This window comes from Astyanax mexicanus, chromosome 9 (genome assembly GCF_023375975.1).
Source record: "Astyanax mexicanus isolate ESR-SI-001 chromosome 9, AstMex3_surface, whole genome shotgun sequence".
Classification (NCBI taxonomy): Eukaryota; Metazoa; Chordata; class Actinopteri; order Characiformes; family Acestrorhamphidae; genus Astyanax; species Astyanax mexicanus.
In genome coordinates this window covers 25,945,455-25,967,564 of record NC_064416.1, presented here as the reverse complement: position 1 = coordinate 25,967,564, position 22,110 = coordinate 25,945,455, and the positions used below count along the sequence as shown (strand labels likewise).

The window sequence follows — 22,110 nt, the reverse complement described above, 5'->3', positions numbered from 1 at the left end:
AGTAAATATGAACAGGGATTGGGTAACTAGCCTTTCAAATTGGAAGAAAATGGGGTAAAATTAAAAATTAAATTCTATCATTATATATGATATTGGCATTCCAATGTATTATATATATTTTATAAATGTATAGTTCTTTTTTCTTTGTGTAAACTTTTTGCTTATTCCTTTTTTAACCTATTGTAGTTTTAATCTACATTTTGTATTTCTTTGCACACAAATAACCTTCTTTTTAAAAACCAATATATACAGTAAAGATGACTATTATTTTTTTTATTAACATGATTTGATGTATAAAATGTCTGTACACTGGTTCTAATTAATCACATAGTGGCCTGTAGAATGACTGAGTGGCACATTCAAGTGAAAGTATAGGAGAGTACAGGGGGTTAAAATAGAGGCAGACAGAGGTAGTAACATAGATATCCGTGTGGGAGAATAGGGAAATGAAAAGATAAAAATAGAGACTGTACCATTGTCAGACAGATTCAAGCTCCCTATGGCCTTGGTCTCAAAGATGTGCTCTTGAATTACCTGAGCTCCACTGGACCTCAGCTGCACATGTGAAACAAAACACATGTCAGAGTCAACAGCACCAGCATGCCTGAAGATGAGCCTGTGCAGCTAATATACTGTATGTATTGTGCATATTACTGTAAGTGAAGGCACACATACCTCACAACTGCTGATGTCCAGCTCCAGCTCGGAGAGGTGACTGTTAGTGGCCAGACCCTGGAGCAATAACCTGATAACACATATGAAAACATGCACAGTTCAAATCACATAATGGGGAGATTATTTCAAACCACAGCAGATTTATAATGTAAACCCATCCACATGATCTCTGTTTAAGCGATTTTGGTCGAAAACAACACAAACAACCTGTGAAAAATGCTTATTTTTTTTTGGCAAAATTATATTTTCTTGGTTGTTAACAGAGATAAAATATATACAGCTCTGGAAAAAAAATAAGAGACTACTTAAAAATATGTATCTTTGATTTAACCAAACCTCTGGAATATAATCAAGAGGGGGATAGATGATCACAACAAAACCATCAAATCAAGCTGAACTGCTTGACTTTTTGCACCAGGAGTGGCATAAACTTCCAAAAGCAGTGTGTAAGACTGGTGGAGGAGAAGATGCCAAGATGCATTAAAACTGTGATTAAAAACCAATGTTATTCCGCCAAATATTGATTTCTGAACTCTTAAAACTATGATTATGAACTTGTTTTCTTTGCATTATTTAAGGTCTGCCATTGAACAACAACGTTAGACCTAATATGACAAATACAAGATACCTAGGACCAAAAAATGTATTCTAGGGGATATCCTTCTATTACAGGACTACAAGAGTTCCAGTTTTAGTAACCCTAATATATCTGTTACCTGAGGGCCTCAGGAGGTAGTTTGGTGTTGGCCAGCCCCACGTACTTCAGCTCCATGCTTTTAGTAAAGAACTCTCTCACACTGCGTGTCACCTCCCGCACCTTCCTACAACACAGACAGCACATTTAGATCTCTGTCTACAGTCTTAACACACGTTTACAAACAGGCTGATGATGGGGCCAGTGATTTGAAACTGTGCTGAACTTACCTATGGGAGAAGACGTTTCTGGAGAGGTTGAGGTAGGATAAACTAGTGTAGCATCCATAACAGAGAGAGACAAAGAGCTACACAGAGAGAGAAAGTGGGGGTGGGACTAAATACAGTTTCTCTAATTGAAAAATCAAATCAAAATTTACTAACGCTAACATCATTCAGTAAATAGCTTCCATATTTGCTTTTTTCAACAACACACAGTAGTTATTCCCAAATGATGAGAGTGAAAGTGGAGAAGTCACTCACAGCATCTAGAGGACAGTCAGTCGCACTAAGGTTCAGGTGAATCACAGCGTTGGGAGAAGACAGGAATTTTAAGAAGCTCTGAAAGAGATAGGAAGCACTCCATTTAATTTAATCCTCATGCATGATGTTCACCAATTTCTATTTTGATGTCCCCAATTTCTGTATATCTTTTTAAACACAAAAAAATATCATAAGTCCTGCTTAAAATCAATGAGAGGTGGGTAACATCATTTTAAGATTTTTATCCAACTCATCTATTTTAATATTAATAATAATATTAAATAATTAATAATTAATAATTAATAATTTTAATTTCTGAGACTTAATCTGCTTTCCTATAGATGGCCCTAAATTTATACCACTAGTTAGTCAATTAATTAAATCTGGATCAGGCAGGAAAATCAGGACCTCCTAAATCAAACTGAGCCAAGTCTCATTTACAGCGTGAAATGAGACAAGTGTGAAATTTGGGGTTGAGTTCAGTTTTATCAATAAATATGGAGGAAAAGAAAAGAGGAAAAGTTTGGGCTGGGCCAACACATCTAATGTCTACTCTTCTTCTTTGTTTTAGAATATTTAATATGAAATAAACAACTTTTATTACCCCCCACAGAGAGAACAAATCATTTAAGCTTAATGTACCATATCGACCCTTTTTATGTCACCAAGCTCATTCCCCTTGGCAAGATCTGTATAAAAATGAGTTAGTGTGCTTTGAAGTACCCCATTATATTCCTTTCTATCTGTCTGTCTGTCTGTTTGTCTGTCTCTGTCACTCACCGAAGCTTCCTCTGTAGCCAAGCATCCTGCATTTAAACTCAGGTCCAGGTGGGTCAATGAGTTGGAGAGAGATTTGGTCTGGAGGAGCATATGAGCTACACTGCCCAATCCTGAAGACAATACGAGAACAGTGAAAGTGAAGTGAAGAGCAAAACAAGAACTTAAGGCAGAGCAGAAATTAGTTTAACACATATAATTGGAATCTATAGAGGTTTCGCAGTGGTCTGCAGAAAATTTCACCTTTAAAGTACCAGTCTTTTCAGTTTTATTCACATTTAAGTTCAAGTCCTGTGAGCTAATGCTATAAATGCTATTTTGTGTCTGTAAATTGAGCAGGAACATGTAAGAAAAAATGGACATAAGTTTCTGATATTTCAGAATACATTATTTACGGCATCTGTCACAGACTGGCGTTAATCACAGGGGGCATTAATATTAATATTAAATTAATATCAGCATTCATTCATTTCAGCAAATTCATTTTTCAAACGTGTATGTAAGATTTTTTAGGGCTTTCTTAGCAGTTTATCTGTGGCTTTTATGTTGTTTTTATCAATTTCAGAAAACCATATTGGCAGAAATTAAGAAATGTAATGTGATATTAATCAATATTTACCAGCCTGATTCTAATGCCTTTGCATGTTCAGGAAGCTGTTGTGTAAAAAACAGCAGTGGGCCAAAAGTGCTAATACATTTGGAGTAGTCTCTATCTTTACTGCAACATAGCAAAGAAATCTGGGTACCTTTTGAGGAGAGAGAGATCTTGGAGAGATAAAGCCGACTGAGACTATGTGGTAGTTGCGACAAACTCTGACTGAGAGATATTACACCTACAGAGAGAGAGAGAGAGAGAGAGAGAGGGAGAGAGAGAGAGAGATAAGCAACAGGAAGCATTTATTACTAGTTTTAGTATTTAACCATCCAGATCTGAGATAAAACTGCAGACGCACCTTTATCCTCTATAGGGTTGGCAGACAGATTGATGACATGGAGAGCAGAGGCACGCTGTTCATGAAGAGCTCCGGCCAGCTTTATAGCAAAATCCCTACAGAGAAATTCAGAGAGAGAGAGACTGTGAGAAATCAGTTACTCTTTCTTTTTTTTTATTTGGACATTTTTTAACATTAAAACTTTTTTTTAAAGACTGTTCAATGATTAAATCACGTTCATAGCTAATCTGAAAGGAAAGACTGAGAGATGATGAGATTTGAAATCCACACAGAAGATTATGTAATGGATCTTATGAGACTCTCGTGAGGAATGTCTTTCAGCTTTGATTGTCATCTTGAGGGCAAGTGGGTGCTGAAGCTGAGGAAGCGTTTATAGCCTATACTCACGCTTTGAGTCCGCCTGCCTCCAGGCACAACTCCTGCAGAGCCGTGGATCGGTTAATGAGGTAGATCACCTGCTCCTGCACGTCTAGTGTCTAGACACACAGAAAAGCAGAGGACATTTATAAAAATGATGAGCCAGAAATAATATTGGGTTACAGACAAATTGTCACTGTCGTGCAAACACTTTGTATCTCTAAAATTTAGAGGAGAAGTAAAAACCAATATAGCATTTAATGGAATGTAAGATTGTATATGAGCTTGCAGAAAAGTACTGCCAATAGAACAGGACCCTCTGGAGCAGATAAATATAAACCAATTGGCACGATGTCTGATAATAGGTGTGGGCTGGAGGGAGCTGTGGAGAAATAGAGCTTCTCTGGAATGATGAATGAAGCTCCAGTCAATACTTTTGGGAGGAGTTGGGGAGTTAGGATTAAGCTGGGGTGTCTCTTGTTGCTTTCTCTGGACAGTTCTCAAGCAGCTGACCCAAAACCTTTGTCCGAACAATAGACAAAAACTTACTCTGGAATCAAGATGCTTCAATATTAGAACTGTGAAATTCTACTTTGTGGCTGAGAGTCTGAATTAGTTCAAGCTTTTAAAAGGTTTTTCAGTACTTGGCTTTGTTGCTCTCATTGTTCCTAGGCTAAAGCCCTATCCGGACGGTATTAGTTTCTTAGGGGGATGTCTGTGAAAAATATTTCAAACTTCTACTTAAGGGCAAAAGAAGAACTGAAGGCAGAGTAGAAATGATTTGAACACATATAATTGGAATTTATAGAGTTTGCACAGTGGTCTGCAGGAAATTTCACCTGTAAACTACCAATTTTTTTTTAGTTTTATTCGCATTTAAGTTTAAGTTCATTGAGCTAAAATGGCACATGGGTAAGCAGTAATATATCAGGACTTTTTTTGAGTCTTGTTTTTGACTGCATTTTACAACTAATTGTCACGCCGTCGTGTTCTCCTTCCACACTACCGGACTCCATTTCCCAAAATCCCCTTAACAATGACATCAACAACACCCGCTCATCTTCACCCAATCACGTTACGCTCCGATGCTCTGACTCGCCTGTGTTCTGAGTTGGTTCCGGTTCATTCCCCTCTAGCTTCCTGTATTTAAGGTGGCCGTTTGTAAACAAACACCGTGAGGTATTGCCGACTCATGTTGCATACTAAGCGTTTTCCTATGTTCTGTTTTTGCCTTCTCGTTACGACCCTGTTTTCGGATTATCGGTTTATGTCTTTTGTTTTGCCTTTTCTGGATTTGCTGTATGGTTGGACTGTTTCTCGGTTTCGAACTCGGACTGTATTTTTGACTTCGTCTTCTGGTATCGGTGAGACCGCTGTTTGCCTGGCTTTCCTGTTAGCAGTATCTGTTAGCTTGCCTGCTAATAAACCTGTTTGTATTTTTAACTCGGCTCGCGTCACTCCTCACTACCTGGCGTTACACTAATTCAGAGTTAGGAGAAGAAAAATGATTTAATGTATGGCTGGACAATAAATAAATATATACATACTTTTTTTTTTTAATTTCTGATATTTCAGAATACATTATTAACGGCATCCGGCAGGTTAATGACAGGGTGCATTAATGTTAAGTGAATTAACAAATACATTTCAAACCTGTATGTAAAGACCTTTGTGGGCTATCTTAGTGGTTTATCTGTTCTTATGGATTTCAGGAAATCATATTGGCAGAAATGGGGGGACGTCTGTAAAAAATATTTCACACTTCTACTTAGTGATAAAACTCTTGTATCCAGACTTGAAAAAACAGTAGGACCAGTGAGTTTCGCGTTCAGTAGCGTTCAGTAGCTCCTCCATTTCCACTTGCTGTTGTGGTAATGAGGATCTCAGTGGAAACAAGTGCCCAAAGTGTAATTACGGTGAGTGGCAGTGGACAAATAGATACTTTAATAAACGCAAGGTGACGAAACTTGGAGGACCAACGAAAAACAGTAGATTATAATAGATGTCTGAGAAAAACACGTACATGGTCGTTCTGGACAGGAATAAAATCACAGAGAACCCTTCATAAAAGAGAAAATGACCCCTGAGAAACTAATCCCATCCGGATAGGGCTTTAAAGTAGTTTGGTGTGTGCGTTTACTATTCATCTCTACCTCACTCTGCTTCCAAACTAGTCACTTTATGTTATGTGAGCACAGTCTGCAGTATGAAGAGCTTCCTCTGTATACACATTTACCATCAAAAATTCCTCCCTCTCACTCTGTACAGAAATGTTTCCTTCACTTTATAAAAAAGAATCCTCTCTCTTCTCGCTCGCCCCCTCAGCATCAAACAAAGAAAAACAATACAGACTTGGCCAAAGGCCCAGTGCTGACCTTTCAATTCTGGAGACGAGAAGCAGGCATGACGCCCAACAGAGCTGATAAAGAACTATAGAGAATCTGACAGTGTGTGTGAGTGTATTCTCAGACACACACATACTGAGGTGGAAAAAACCCTACTGATTGCTATCTCTGTGATCTACAAACCAGCAAACAACTGAGATTATACTGATGTGAAAGATAAATGAGGCTGGAGCATCACTGTGACTCTCTGCATATAGAACAGCAGCTTCAACAATTAATTTATACACTTATTTTTAGGATATACTTTGCAAACGGCATGGCTGCACACACTTGTGAAGAATGTGTAGAATTCTGAATATGCATCAAGTCAGTCAGTCAAGTCATTATCAACCGCTTTATCCATTAAGGGTCGCGGGGGGGTGCTGGTGCCTATCCCAGCAGACATCGGGCAGAAGGCAGGATACACCCTGGACAGGCCGCCAATCCATCGCAGGGATCTGAATATGCATGATTATGCTAATTGATAACTCTCCTACGTGTTTCCACTATGCAAATCCCATCCTTACCCCACAGTACACTGGTTAAGCTACTTATATTACGCAGAAGAAAAAGTATAGGCATGCACCATCTGCGGCTTTTGAAGTCAGAAGTTTTTTTTTTATATAGTCGTTTGGAATTGTACAAGCACTGCAGCTACAGAGAAAAGAATACTTTACCAAGCCTTGTAACTGTGAAGATTAAAGATCAAATTCAAATGCAAATCAGAGGCGTGGTGCTAACTTCCCAGGATGTTGCGCCATGTCACCATTTCTCCAGTTAATTTGTAGAAACAAACTTTTAATCCAAATTCGGTAACGCTTTATAATACAGCCCGCATTTTAGAGGGTAATTACTGTGTACCTACAAAGTAAGAATGGTAAAACACTGGACACTACATAATACAGCCCGCTCCCTGTTGTTTTTGAGTACTTACCGAGTAAGTACTGTGTACTTAGAGAGCAAGAACAGTAAAAATTAGGAGAGGTGCGGGTTTATTAACCATTAATACAAAACCTTGTGGTTTCTGTGTATTAATAAATACATTTTTTAACTCTCTAAAGATTTAAAATCTCAGCATTTCTGATTGTGTTATTATAGATATGTAAATATTATTGTATTTTATTCTTGACATTACAAACTATACGTTTTCTTCCTTCTCCACCCTGACTGTTTTTAGCTGCTCGACCCTTGACAGTTTTAAAAGTATAAATCAAATTCTCATCTTCTTTTTCAAACTCATAAAATTGTTAGAATAATAATTCCCTGGAGTGTGACTGGAATTAAGCCTTTAAAACTGCCATGAAAAAAGGGCAAAATTATTATATATTATTTTATAAGAAAATTGGAGCACAGGTTTATGGAAATTGCAGGTTCTCCTGTGCTTTATTTGTACCTACATTTAAGTATAAGTAGGACTCCATACGTAATTAGTTTTTACTGATTCATAGAGAACGGGTAAGCTATAATTGTTGGGAAAGTACAAGGTAAGTTTCAGAAAGTTACCTAGTTGTTAGACTCTTGTTCCTGGTTGTATTTTATTTATACCTACTGTTAAGTACCTGTAGGACCCGGTAAGTATATTGAATGTACTGGTCCAGAGAAGTTACACTGTAAGTAAAGAGAATTTACCCTCTAAAACACAGGCTGTATTATAAAGCGTTATCCCAAATTCAACAGTCTGATGGAAAAAATACTGTTGTTGTTTGTTGGCATAATAAAAAGACCAAACATTGCAAAAACAAAATAAATTTTGGCATTAAAAGTCACATTTATACAAAACCATGAACTAAATAGTTTGTCATATTGCAATACTGCGTATTTCAGCAGACTCAGACAAACTATTTCTGTAATCTATTCAAAAAGCCTTTTCCTGTGTAGCTACATTTCCAGTCATACTGTGGCTTTCTCTGATCTTGATATGGCTTTACTTTAATGTAGTACTATCAAAATGCAACACAGTCATAACAGCGATTACTTATGCTGGGTGTAATCAGTGAAATTTAGCTTAAAATAGCAGCATTCACCTGCACTTAATTTATTAAATCTATAACAACACTAGCTACAGTTCTGTAGTAATAATGATAAAGATAATGATAGCCCCATAGTATTTTATAGTTCTAAAATAAACCAGAAACAATTTTTTATTCTATCTACTTCTATCAAGCAATCAGCTTGCTGCTTATGCTGCTCAGCTAAAAAGCTTTTTGCACATTATTATAAAACACTACGAACAAATCATGATGATTTCGTCTGAGCTTATCAGTGCCTTAAAATACATTTTTGAAATGGTAACTAGAGCTTCAGTTTTTAGTAGTTTGGTCAATTCAAACCAATAAGAGTCTGGTCTGGACCAAACAACACCTCCAAAAATGGTACTTAATTCTACAATACACCTCAGTTTTATATATCGGTTTATTTGTCATTGCCTGTTCTAGATTAGAAAGTAGGATAACAGCACCAACCATTGTACCATGTTTACCAGTAGCCTAAGTATAAGTGTCTTATAAAGTTAACAATCCAAAACCACACCACTTTTCCAACAATGATATAAGTCACATATTTTGTTACTGCATAAGAAATACCAATTTGAAGTCCTTGCTGCAGATTTTGGTGAACCACTGGTTGAAGGAAAGAGCGCCAACAGCCAATGCCAAATCTCTGAATGAGAAGAAGACACAATACAGAATAATTTTTTTAAGCAGATTTTTTTATTTCTTACTTTTGTATACTTTTAATAATTAAATAAAACTAAATATAGGCAAAACTATTTCAATAGATTCTGCAATAAAAAGGGAAAGTATAAAAAGCTCCTACCTGCTTTCTAAATGACTGAAGTCCACAATGTTGAAATCTCGACAGTTCTGAACATGGTAAATATTGTGCACGTCCTACACAACAGTAAATAGCAACAGTTATCGACAATTAAACATACTTCACATAGCAAATTACAAATAGACATGGTTAAATCTGTACAGTTATAGTAATAGTGGTGAGCTCTAACCCAGTGGACTTCATCACGACATGGGAACTCATTGTAATCACACAGCGCTGCATAGGTGTCTGAGAAACCCCCTAGAGTAACAAACAGAAGGAAGAAGACAGTTAGAGAATCCAGAACTTTATAGAACAATTTTGTCTCATAAAAGAGTGAAGATAGAAAAATAAGCTGACCTGTTTGGGGCCACATTCTCAAATAACATAGTATTTTATTATTATTGGGACTGTTTGACATAATGAATCTTATGAAGTTAAAACTGTAAACAAGTAATGCAAGATGTGTTAAATTTGTGTCTTCATCATTACAAGTTTGCCTCAAACTCAATTTCGCTGGCCTATAAGCTTAAACAGACAATGAATTTAGATTTTTTTTTTAGAAATGGTCCTCTTTTATCCCAAATAAAGTTCTGGGAAAAAATAAGAGACCAGTTTCTCTGATTTTGCTATTTACAGGTATATGTGAGTAAAATGAACATTGTTGTTCCATTCTATAAACTACAGACAATATTTCTCCCAAATTCCATATAAAAATATTGTCATTTAGAGCATTTATTAGCAGAAAATGAGAAATGGCTGAAATAACAAAGAAGATACAGAGCTTTCACACCTCAAATAATAAAAAGAACACAAGTTCATATTAATACATTTCAGAAATCAATATTTGGTGGAATATCCCTGTTTTTTAATCATAGTTTTCATGCATCTTGGCATGTTCTCCTCCACCAGTCTTACACACTGCTTTTGGATAACTTTATGCCACTCCTGGTGCAAAAAATTCAAGCAGCTCAGCTTGGTCTGATGGTTTGTGATCATCCATCTTCCTCTTGATTACAATCCAGAGGTTTTCATTTTGATAAAATCAAAGAAACTCATCATTTTTAAGTGGTCTCTTATTTTTTCCAGAGCTGTACGTAATCTATATGGGATGTGAAAACATGTTGGGCTGGGATTTCTAAATTGCTAAAAATCCAGAGATTGCACATTGATTTCCTCTTGGCAATGAAATCAGCTAAGTTTAAATGAGTGAAAAGAGATGATCTGGCTACTTTAGTAAATGATAAGTAAATAAGTAAGTGTTTAGACTGTATTAATGTGCATTAATGTAGTTGCATGAGTGTAGAGATATTTTACCATCCTTCTACACTCACACATGCATACTGCCACGGTGCTACAACTAAAAATATATTTCACTTAAAGATGCTAACAACATAGCTTCAAGCTACGCAGACTTGGATTTATTTGTAGTTGTGCTCAAAAATGTGTCACAACATATTTCATAAGGTGGTGCAGGTGTGAGCTGCATTCTGAGTGTTGTGTTGTCTTGTAATGCAGGTGTGCTTTTTCCAGTTAACTGTCATGGCAGTAACCTTTTTTAAATCTTTTTTTTTTATATCCTATTTTTCTCCCCAATTTCTGGGATGATGATTTCCCAACCAACTGAGATGCGACCCCTCTTTGCCATCACTAGCAATTCCTCCAACACCAGGAAGTGGAAAGCTAGAACATGCCTCCTTCGACACATGTGAAGTCAGGCACTACCTCTTTTTGAACTGCTGCTGCGGGTAGCCAGCACATTTGGAGGAAAGCGCAGCAACTCAGCTCCGATACATCATCTAACAGAAGCTTGTGCAGACCAATATCACCCACCAAGAGAGAGCAAGAACAATTGTGTTGTCTTGGGACTCTGATGGCAAGTGTCTTTGTCCACTGGACTACTTGGAAAAAAAAATATTAATGACAGAACTACAATTTTAAATTATTTACGTAACATTTTTAACATTCATATAAACTTCCGATAAATTAGTCGGTGGTCAGTGTAAAATATTTGGCCACTAAATTTGGGTTTTAAACTAGTAGGCAGGTGAAGCATGGTGCTGCTCACCACACGGTCCATAAAATCCATTTAGCTGCTCCTCGACTCTGGAGGCAAGAGACAACAGCCTGTCCTGGAACTCAGGAGAAACCTTCTTCAACAGCTTCCTGAGACAATGATAGAGGCAGAGGAAGAGAAAGAGATTATTTAGTGTACAAGAGGAAACAAAGAAGACAAAAAGGTTTAGCCAGTTTCAATATGAGTCATTCACCACTGTTTATTAATGTGTATCAGTTCCATTGCCTTGGTTGTTTTTTAAAGGTACTCCCCCTCTAGACGCTGGTTTCAGCTTTTCCAGCCATTACTCAGCCCAACTCGCAATAAATAAATAAAGGCTGCTTGCTATAGAGCTGTTATTTAGCACTATTAATCTACACATACTGCCTGCTTTTAAGGTCAAAGAGGAGGAAGTGTTGAACTGTGGTCTATTACAAATATTCTCTAAAACACAGCAGTTGTGGTTTACCTCATGTGGAGCGTATTTAAATTAAAAGCTTCACAAAGCTTTATAATAATAATAGGTGAAGGTTTTTAGGGAGCCCACATGTGGTTCTGCTATGGTAGTAACCCTAATTGTAATTTAGTTCTTATGCTATTACTGTTCAACTAGTGCAACATATGACCCACTGTAAACTAAACATATTGTGTATATTCCTCTGAGAATGTATTTATAGATATATATCTTTTATAGAGCTTTGGAAAGAATTAAGAGACCACTTCAGTTTCTGATTTTGCTATTTATAGGTATATGTTTAAGTAAAATTAACATTGTTGTTTATTCTATAAACTATGGACAACATTTCTGTAAACATTACAAATAAAATATTGTCATTTAGAGCATTTTTTTGCAGAAAATGCGAAATGGCTGAAAAAACAAAAAAGATGCAGAGCTTTCAGACCTCAAATAATGCCAAGAAAACAATTTTATATTCATGAAGTTTTAAGAAAGTTTTATTGATTCAGAAATCAATATTTGGTGGAATAACCCTGGTTTTTAATCACAGTTTTTATGCAGCTTGGCATGTTCTCCTCCTCCAGTCTTACACATTGCTTTTGGATAACTTTATACCAATCCTGGTGCAAAAATTCAAACAGTTCATCTTGGTTTGATGGCTTGTGATCATCCATCTTCCTCTTGATTATATTTCAATTGCTTTTTAATTTGGTAAGTTCAAAGGAACTCATAATGTTAGGTCTCTTATTTGTCCCAGAGCTGTATTAATATAGATTTGTTTATTTCTTTATTTACCCTTCATATTGCTTCTGTAACATTTTTTTTTTTCAGAAATTATAAAGGTATTTTCTTCCGTCTGCCTGCCTGGCTGACTAAACCCACATTTGGTGTTTCTTCTCTTTTAGCACTTGTGAATGGACTAATTAGTTGGTTCAGGAGTGCTGGGAGCAGATACAACATTGATTTATGGTTACACTTTGTGTAATAAAAGGTTCAATCCCCTGTTTACAGCCAATCCTACAGCATTTTACACAGTGATGGGTGAAGTACAAAAAACTCATCACCCCATTACTCCAGTAAAAGAAGAATTCCTCTTTTTAGATATACAATTAAGTATTTGCGGTCAAATGTACTTAAGTATTACAACTAAATGATTGCTTCTTATGGCCTATTATTATCTTTGTAACAAAATCAACTCATTTTCTGAGAGAAGATGCAGCAATCTTTTAGTCGAATGTAATTAAACTGACATTGATGTTTATTTCAATTAGAATTAGCACAATTAAGCTGAATTTGAAGTTGAAACAATGGTTTAAACACATGTTCACAAATGAGTTTTCACATACTGTTCCATATATTCCATAAAAAGCACGAGCCAAACATTTGGACACTCCTTCTTATTCAATGTTTTTCTTTTTTTCTTTTTTAATTAATTTGCTACATTGTAGATTAATATTAAAGACGTTAAATAAATTATAGTTTTTAATTAAATATTATAGTTTTTAATAATCATAGTAAACATAAAAGTTTTTGTCCTCCACAATCCCCTGACCTAAACCTGTTCAACTGAGATGGTGTTTTGGGATGAGCTGGAGCTAAAAAGCAGTAAGAAAAAGCAGTAACTATTGGTCAGCACCTCCAGTAACTCATTCAAGATGCTGAGAAAACTATTCCAGGTGACTCTACCTCATGATAACAGTGAAATTAAATTACCAAGAGTGTGCACATCTGTCATCAAAGCTAAATGAGGTACTTAGCAGAAACTACAGAAACACTTTTTTTACACAATAATCCTGCATGTGTTCCTGACTGTATAGCTTTAATGTCTTTAGTATTAAATGCACTATGTACAAAATCATAAAAAAGAAAGGAAACAGGTGTGTCTGAGATTTTGACTGGTTCTGTATGTAGGCATAGTCACCCACAAAATTTGAAACTGCTGCACTGATATTGAATTGTGTGCTTGCACTGGGTAGCTGGTTTTCTTTAATTGGTGTGTTTGCTTTGCACTTCTTTTGTTTATACATATTGTGTTTTTATGCACACAAAAGCTAAAATGAATGACAGATTTTGCATCATGCAAAACGTAAGATATTTGACTTTGAAATGTTCCATTTAAAAAAGTCACATTAATTAAAAAAACATCACTAAAGTGATGCACTAAAGTGCAGTAATAAACTGTCCACTGTTGATATTACAGTTCACTGGAGCAGAGTTTAACTAATGTAATCATGTAATGTAATCTTTCAGTCCTCTTTTCATCAGTGCAAAAATCACAGAAATCACACACAAAGATTAATTAACACAGATTTTTTCTCAAATCACTTCTCTGAGGTTTGAGCTGTGATAGATCTCTCGAGACAAGGCAAGCGCCGCTCAGAATCAGAACTGTATTGCAAACACTATACAATTAACAGTCTGGACTGTGATTGGCTGGTCACTCACCCTGGTGACGAATCTGGAAAGATTTTCTTGAGGGAAGCTGTCACATGACTGACCATGGCCTCCAGGTCTTCCACTGACCTCAATGTGAGAGAATAAACCTGTCTGTCTGTTTCAATATTCACCTGAAACAAACATTTATAAATATATATATATATATATATACACACACACACACACACACACACAGAAAGAAAGACTGTGAGAACATACCCTCAGTAGCAGTAGTCAGTTAAGCAGCAAGAGATAAAGAAACAGAGTAAAGCAGATTACAGCGGTATTTCCTTAATGAGAGCGACCAGGAGGATCACAAACCCGTCCTTCCGCAAACTGAGAAATATCACCCTGACACCACAAACCACCACACACTCAGTTCCTCTCAACAACCTCATATGATTACATGGAAGAGCCATTCACTTTTTCCACATTCAGTCCAGAAAATCAATCCAAAAATAAATAAATGAATAAATAAATGGATAGACATTGACAGCCACAATCTACAGTGTCACCTGCATAGTGGGAATACATCATAAAATGCATTACACTCCACAGTAGACAGTGAGTGCAGTGAGAGGTAATGCCCTTTATGATGTATTCCTAGTACACAGGTGACACTGGGTTTACATGTTTACATGCAAAACCTTCCTCCAATCTGAATTAATTCAATCCGATTCCTTGAATCTGACTGAGGTGTTTATACGTGCACTTTCCCCAATAGTCTGAGTAAACTCTCTGTTTATATGCACGGTACAAGTAATTCGGTCAAACATGACGCACATGTGTAGCATCATTTATTGTACACGTAACCATGACAATGACAATGGGCATCACATGACGCCCGCCAACATAAAAGGCGCAACAGCAACTGAATACCTAGCTGTGTGTCCAGAATTTGCAGTTGGTATGTTTTTTTTTTTTTTAAGTGTTAAAATAATGGGGGATTCTGTACAAACTATTTTACATTTTCTTGCTAAAGAAGGGGCGAGACGGGGAGCTTATATCCTCCCTCCATGACTTCAAACATTTTGAGGCATGTGAGCTGGATGCCAGTCCCACTGCCCATGACTAGGAACCAGTGGATAAAAGTGTGGAGTGATGTTCAGCTTTATGAACTTGTACATCTGTGCGATACATACTTAAACATTCTGATTGGGGATCTGATTGGGTACAGGTGTTTACAAGGCTATTATACTTATATTTAACAGATTATTTTAAAGATCATCCACCTCGTTTGTTCAGATAGAAATTGTATTCGAAATGGCCTCAATCGGACTTCTCTATTTCGATTGATCTATTAGTCTGATTATTAATGGATTATTAGGCTGAATGTATACAAAGCCAGTGTGGATCGAGGGATGTTATACTCCTGCCTCTGGAACCACTAACAAACCTCGAACATCGATAATTCACATTGCCTTACCATGAACATGCTGGCCGGTCGAGTTTCACGTAACTCAAAAGATAATACCTCTTATACACACAATCCCCTGAGGTCATACTTTACAATCATTTTATATACACTACTATCTCATGTCAGTGTTTGGCATGTCATTGTCAAGTCCATGTATAGGCTTTTGTTATTTTAAACCTTATAGAAATGTTTAAGGGGCCCAACTGTCAAATGTTGTCTATCAAAAGCCCTGTTTATTTTACATCCTGCAATGATCCATCCCTTGCAACTTTCTGAATATTCTTTATTTATTAATTCATTTATTTTCAAAAGGAAAATACACTGGCCATGGCATAGTATATACAGCTCTTCAGTTTCTGAATCAGTTTCTCTGATTTTGCTATTTATAGGTATATGTTTGAATAAAATGAACACACTGAGAACATAGAGACTGGTATCACAAATTAGCTTGTAAACTTTATTGTTAAAGAAATGTTACTGCTTTTTGCTGTTAATGAAGAGATTCAGAGGTTTAGTTCATCTCTTTGAGTCAAACTACTAGTGATGGAAAAAGTGGGGCTTTTGGGACATCAGAAAATGATTTACACAACTTTTTTGTTTATCGTTAAACATTTAAAATGACAAAACCAGCAGGTCTTTTTCCATTTAATTTTTTCATTTCACAATTGCTAATGGTTTCTCACAAAAGCAATTTATGAGCAATAAATATTAAAGCAATGCAATGTGTGTGTGATTTTTCTCCACAATAAAAGTTACAATGCTTTGTTTTTATCCCCCCTTTTCTGTAAGGCTGAGCCTTTTCTATCATAAATCTGTTGCAGATCTATTAAGAGAAGATTATTTGGGCTCTTTCCAGCTACTTCCTAATACATACAAGGCCCCTCATTCTCACTACACTATCTGAAACTCCGTGATTTTTTTAAAAGGTCAGTCACCTTTGAATGGGGTTTATCACAATGATTACATTATCACCTCATCATACATTATGTGGAAATGTTTTCTCAGCAAGGAAAGGAGCCCATTATCATCATGGTGGTGGTGTCTATGTAATGTGTGTTGTGCTGCTACAAGTGGATCAGATACAGCAGTGCTGCTGGAGTTTTTAAACACCTCACTATCACTGCTGGACTGACAATTCTCCACCAACAGCACCCAGTGGCAGCATCCTGTGCCTATGTATGAATGACTAGAGGATGACCAACAAAACTGTGCAGCAGCATATGAGCTTCTATCTCTGACTTGATCACAACTTTTGTAAATTCTAAACATGACACAGTACAACGTGATTTTTACATCAGGTATACTGGGTCAAAAAAAGTTTTTTTTTTAGGAATAATTATCTTATTCAGTCCTACTTAGACTTTTCACCTTAATTTAAGTCATTTTAATTTAAAATGAACACAAATATTTACCAGTCAAGTTATTCTGATACTTGTGTAGACATTTAAGCTAGAAAATAAAATATTTTTGCTTGATTTGAGTCTTACTTCACTCATTTTGAGTCTTTGTCATTGCTTATTTTAAGAATACTTTATAAGAAAATTTAGCTTACCCTATTGGAAGATTGTTTTGCTTAATTTAAGCATTTATGTCTCAATTTAAATAGATTTTATCTAGTTTTTGCCAGGGGATTTTTTGCAGTGTTAAACTATCAAAAAAATATTAACTTGTTGTCTTTGCATTATTTGAGGTCTAAAAGCTCTGCATCTTTTTCTCATTTTCTCCAAATAAATGCTCTAAATTAAATGAATTTTTATTTGGAATACAGGTTGTCTGTAGTTTATTGAATAAAACAACAATGTTCATTTTATTTAAACATAAACCTATAAATAGCAAATTCAGAGAAACTGATTCAGAAACTAAAGTGGTCTCTTTTTTTCAGAAATGTATATACTGCTAAATCAAACAATGAAATCACTAGTGACAACTATAAATATCTATACATCAAATATTATGTTTACAAGTTGTGCCAAACTGATGGCTAGCTGTGCAAAAAAGTGACATCACAGTTACATCAAACCAACAAGATGGAAATATGAGTACTTTCCCACTTTCACAGATTGTTAAATACACCAGAAAGAGGATATATAAAAATAATCAGCATCACGTTTTACACTTCCACAGAAAATGGAGCTTCACAGAATTAATACAAGTCTACTTATAGTTAAACTATGTAAACAACAGTGAAATTGCATCCATATGATCACACACATTAACAGAGTGCTGCAGATGAGAGAGAATCTGAAAGCTTACCTGCTCAAGACTCTCGATGAAGATGGCATGAATCTCCAGATAGTTGAAGGAACTTTCCACCTGCAGCAAGACATTCTACTTCAGTCAGTGCACACACATCCTCACACACACACTCACAAGAGTCTGATATGGTGACTCATTAGTTAATGTGTGACAGGAAAGAGGAGGGAGGGGGGGTCAAGACCTCCCCACGAAACTCAAACACAGAAGCTGGACTTGGAGGCTGCTGTCCTTGACCATGGTCACCTAAACACAAAGGCGCCTGCTTCTGCTCTTTAAAACCAGTTCCCTTTTACCAGATCATACAAACATACCGTATATAGAGTCACATAACACCTCACCATGGACCTCATCCAGGTCCTGGATCAAACTTAAGTTTTTACATGAGTGAATATCACCCACCCCTAATTTTCACATCAGGGTGCTACTTTTTTGTTGTTTTTAGCTAAATAAAAAATTACACTATTCTCATTTCCCATTATATATATACTAAAGACAGATCATATCTGTCCTTTATCGTTTACTTTACTTTAATCCTGGACATATGGAGATATTTGGAGTGCATTATTAGTATCATGACATTCTGGATAATTTACTTCTGTTACAAATCTGATTTAAAAAAATCTTGTATTTTTAAATATCTCAGTTAGGGGTGTGCCATATTATATTGTATGCAATAATATAATTAAAATGTATTTTGTTGTATTGGTGCATTCTTGATTTTTTTATTTTCAAAGTTAATGCTTTTTTTAATGCTTTGTCAAAAGTATTGTTATTGCAAAAATACCATGCAATATCATGATATTATTTTAGGGCATTATCACCCACCCTTACTTGGGGTTAAATGCTTTACCACTGCTTCTCCAAGCATCTTTGTCTCATCTGTCGTATAGTGGTTGCCAGATGGATGAGACATACAATTTTGTGCAGGTAATTGACATGCATTAATCTACAGTGTTTTGTGTGTAGATCTCACTACATACTTAAATATCTACTAATCTGAGTTTAGCTGCAATGAAGATCTGCTGATAACTGCCAGATGCTCCCAAAAACCGAGCTGGATCAGGTGTGAGTCTGTCTTATACTAACTTTTTAAATCCATCACTTTAACGGTTCTTGGCTTGAACATCTGGATGGGGTTGATGTAACCGAATGCAAACTTGGAGATGAAATACAGAAGCCAGAGCGCCTTTCAGGACAGGCCTTTAGATTATGATTGGAGGTGAAGTGTTCAAGGTGTCAAATCTCCAGCAGCAGGTTTGTTGACACTACAGCAGTTCGGCAACATAAAAGCCCTGTCCTAGTTGGCACCACTGCTGTACAGGCAAGACCAATCAGAATGGATGTATTTGTTCTGACCAACACTGTAAGTTACCATGCATTTACCAGCAAAATGGGCTAAATGAGAATGATTGATAAGACTGATAAAATAATTCCAGTGGGTGTATTAAAGAAATAGCTTGTAATGGACAAGTGTCTCTCAAGCACATAAATTTAAACCAAGTTCCTCTTTCTCTTTAAGCCTGATGTTAAAATCCTGTTGTAAAAAAAACAGCAAGGCTAACTAGGACTGGTCAGGTTGGTTGACCAGTTGTCTTACTGATCAGCATGGGATATGAGTTTGTTTGAGTTTGATGGATTATCTGGTCTACAAGCATGATCAACTTGCTTATATGACCAAGCCAGACAACCAGTATGTCCAATCTTGACCAGCAAAACTGGTTCGACCAACCTTGACCAGAATGCCCAAGCTGGTTGATCACCATGACCATCATAATCAAGCATGACCCAAATTAAATGCAACATACACTATACTGGTCAATGCTTATATGTTTAACTGGATGAGCAGCCTTTCAACCACCTCAACTGTTCAATCAAGGAACAGCTAAGACTGGTCTTTAGTAAAAGCTGATCTGAATCTGAAGTGTGGACTTGGTTTAAGCCTCCATTACAGAAAGGTCAGAAGGCAGTTTATCACTTTCCTATCATACATGGCCTTAAAAAAAGTCTTCTACCCGCTATAATAAGAGGTGTTTGTACTTTATTCTCAGGATGGCTTCCTGTAAAGATCTTACGCACCTTCACTGGCTGCTTGCTGTGGAACATATGAGCTCTCCACTGAGTCATAACCTGTTAGAGCAAGAAAGACAGACAAATAATAAAACAATTATATGTAAGACAGTGAGGCAGCTCTGACTGTAAGCGTGTGAGCAGAGCTCCACCTGGTGGCATAATGAAGAAAGTTCAGCTGACTGAACATCAGCAGGGAACTGCTAACTGAAAAAAATAGGCTACTTGCTAATCTTAGCTTTTCTGACAAATCTGTACTGGAGCTATGCATAAGTAAAAGCTGCTATGCTAGCATTATAAAAAAAAGCAGTAATCCTTCTCATACAGAATGTTTACAAGATGATGTTCAGCGTGAATTCAAAACGAAACTTTTACCAGCAGGCCGAACCCAAAACTACAAACAACCGTTGCCTGTAAAGGTTACCGGCACTGTGGTGCAAGAAACGTTTTTGCTACTGCAACGGCAACAACTGTTACAACTGTGCTACAAATGTTACAACTGATATTTTATAAAGTGATCATTACTGAATTACTGTGCAAAGTACTGAATACAACAATGTCGAAAGGCTGAGCTGAAGGCTGACTTACGAGGATTCTGGTTTCTGACCGGTCCCTGGACTGGTTGAGTTGCACACTGGTCATAAACTGGACCCTTTGGGGTTTCAACAGCTGAATAATGGTATCTAGGTCAAACATAAACAAAAACACAAACAAATACATTCATACATATATCAACAAGTAAAATTATAACGCTGAAAGCTGGTAAAGAAAAGTTTGATTTATGCTGCATCAGATTTTAAGGCCAAGATTTTGATGCAAGTACATGATCAGTTAAACTAGCCACACATATCAAAAACAACCTTCAAAATTACAACCAAATTCCAACTAAATCTAATTCTAGACATTTGTTTTAAAACGCATGGTGCAGAATAAAGCAGCAGTAAAGCTCCGTACCTTTCAGACAGAAGGGAACCCCTGCCTGGGACGCCATTGTACCTACTGTGTCTGTCTCAGTCTACAGGAACAGGGTGCAAGACAGGCTAACACAGGCAGATTCTACAAAGTGCAGGTGAAACACACACACACACATCCTGCCGCGTTATGATTCACACTCTTGGTAAGAAACCACAGATTCTGAGACAGGATGTGACACCTACAAGCCTATATTACACACTAGTGCCTCTTACATATGCCTTTAAACTTCTGCTTCAAACCTTCAAAAGAAACACCTAATTATGTATCCCCCCTCAAACCATGATTAACAAGGATTCTCAGTATAGCTGACCAATCAGAGCTGCCTGATCTGCGATCTCTCGGACCATCATTCACCAATCGCAGTTACATTCACAAACATACAAATAATATTTGTGTGCAAAACAGGAGCCTTGTGTTAACTACGTCCAGAAGTGGCGTCGGCTTCTATGAGCTCGGAGGTGTCTGGAATGGGTCAACACAAGTGCCACGAAGACACATGATTGTTATTGTTAGGGCTCAGAGTGGTCTAGCAGGTTAAGCGCTGCCAATATAATCAGGAGATCATTGGTTCTAATTCTATTATGTAGCTTGCTATCATCTTTGCTCTCCTCCCTCATCACTCCAAAGGGTGATGTCACTCAGCACAAGGCGTCTGTGAGCTGATGTATCGGAACCCATTCGCTGCGCTTTCCTCCGAGCACGCTGTGATGCTACTTGGTAATGCTGCATCAGCAGCAGTTGGAAAAGAGGCGTAATGAAGGCACTTTAACAGGCCAATGTTACACTAATAAGTTCATGCACATTTGTCTTTCTGAACAAACAATCCAAGAGGACAATGCTCCTCCACATATTGCAGCCATCTAAAGAGCTAAATACCAGATATATTCCAGGGTTAAAAATGTGTGGGATGCTATTGGACCCAACATTTTTGAACCAATATGATGATGCCAAAACAGCTCCAGACTGCTGTAACACAGACTCTACACAACCTCTGGAAGTGCCCTGTGGTATGTGGAATCAAGATGTTAGCAGCTGATCCTTAAAGTCTCCTCTGAGAGGAAGCCACCACAGTTTGGACTTGTTGATTTGATTTAGTCATTTAAAATGTCTTTTTTTTCTATCAGAGCTAAACTTTTAAAGGGGCACTATAACCCCTGATTTTTGCTGTCTCCAACCTTAGCTCAAATTTAAAAAGCCTTAAAACTGGGAGGGGCACTGGGTGATGTATGGGTTTAGAGGCAGGGCAGGAGGGAGAGCTGATTGGCTGAGCAGTGTGCCTGTGATAGTGGTGAGATGCAGTTGGTTGGATGTCG

General features: G+C 36.9%; 1 protein-coding gene across 2 annotated transcripts in view; it reads right to left on the bottom strand.

Annotated features, from left to right (window-relative positions):
• The window catches only part of carmil2 (capping protein regulator and myosin 1 linker 2), a 67,453-nt gene extending 46,584 nt beyond the window's left edge, over nt 1-20,869 (bottom strand). For both annotated transcript variants that reach the window (XM_022679717.2, XM_049483576.1), the window contains exons 1-18: nt 20,777-20,869; nt 20,411-20,505; nt 19,832-19,882; nt 17,753-17,812; nt 14,092-14,213; nt 11,202-11,299; nt 9,324-9,394; nt 9,137-9,210; nt 8,905-8,980; nt 3,969-4,057; nt 3,582-3,676; nt 3,375-3,461; nt 2,632-2,741; nt 1,852-1,929; nt 1,600-1,676; nt 1,392-1,496; nt 676-745; nt 474-555 (exon numbers count right to left, since the gene is read on the bottom strand). In XM_022679717.2, the coding sequence (XP_022535438.2) occupies nt 474-555; nt 676-745; nt 1,392-1,496; nt 1,600-1,676; nt 1,852-1,929; nt 2,632-2,741; nt 3,375-3,461; nt 3,582-3,676; nt 3,969-4,057; nt 8,905-8,980; nt 9,137-9,210; nt 9,324-9,394; nt 11,202-11,299; nt 14,092-14,213; nt 17,753-17,812; nt 19,832-19,882; nt 20,411-20,505; nt 20,777-20,813 (1,477 nt within the window). In that variant the 5' untranslated portion in view covers nt 20,814-20,869. The remainder of the gene's footprint in view (nt 1-473; nt 556-675; nt 746-1,391; nt 1,497-1,599; nt 1,677-1,851; nt 1,930-2,631; nt 2,742-3,374; nt 3,462-3,581; nt 3,677-3,968; nt 4,058-8,904; nt 8,981-9,136; nt 9,211-9,323; nt 9,395-11,201; nt 11,300-14,091; nt 14,214-17,752; nt 17,813-19,831; nt 19,883-20,410; nt 20,506-20,776) is intronic.
• Between the last annotated feature and the right edge of the window lie 1,241 nt (nt 20,870-22,110).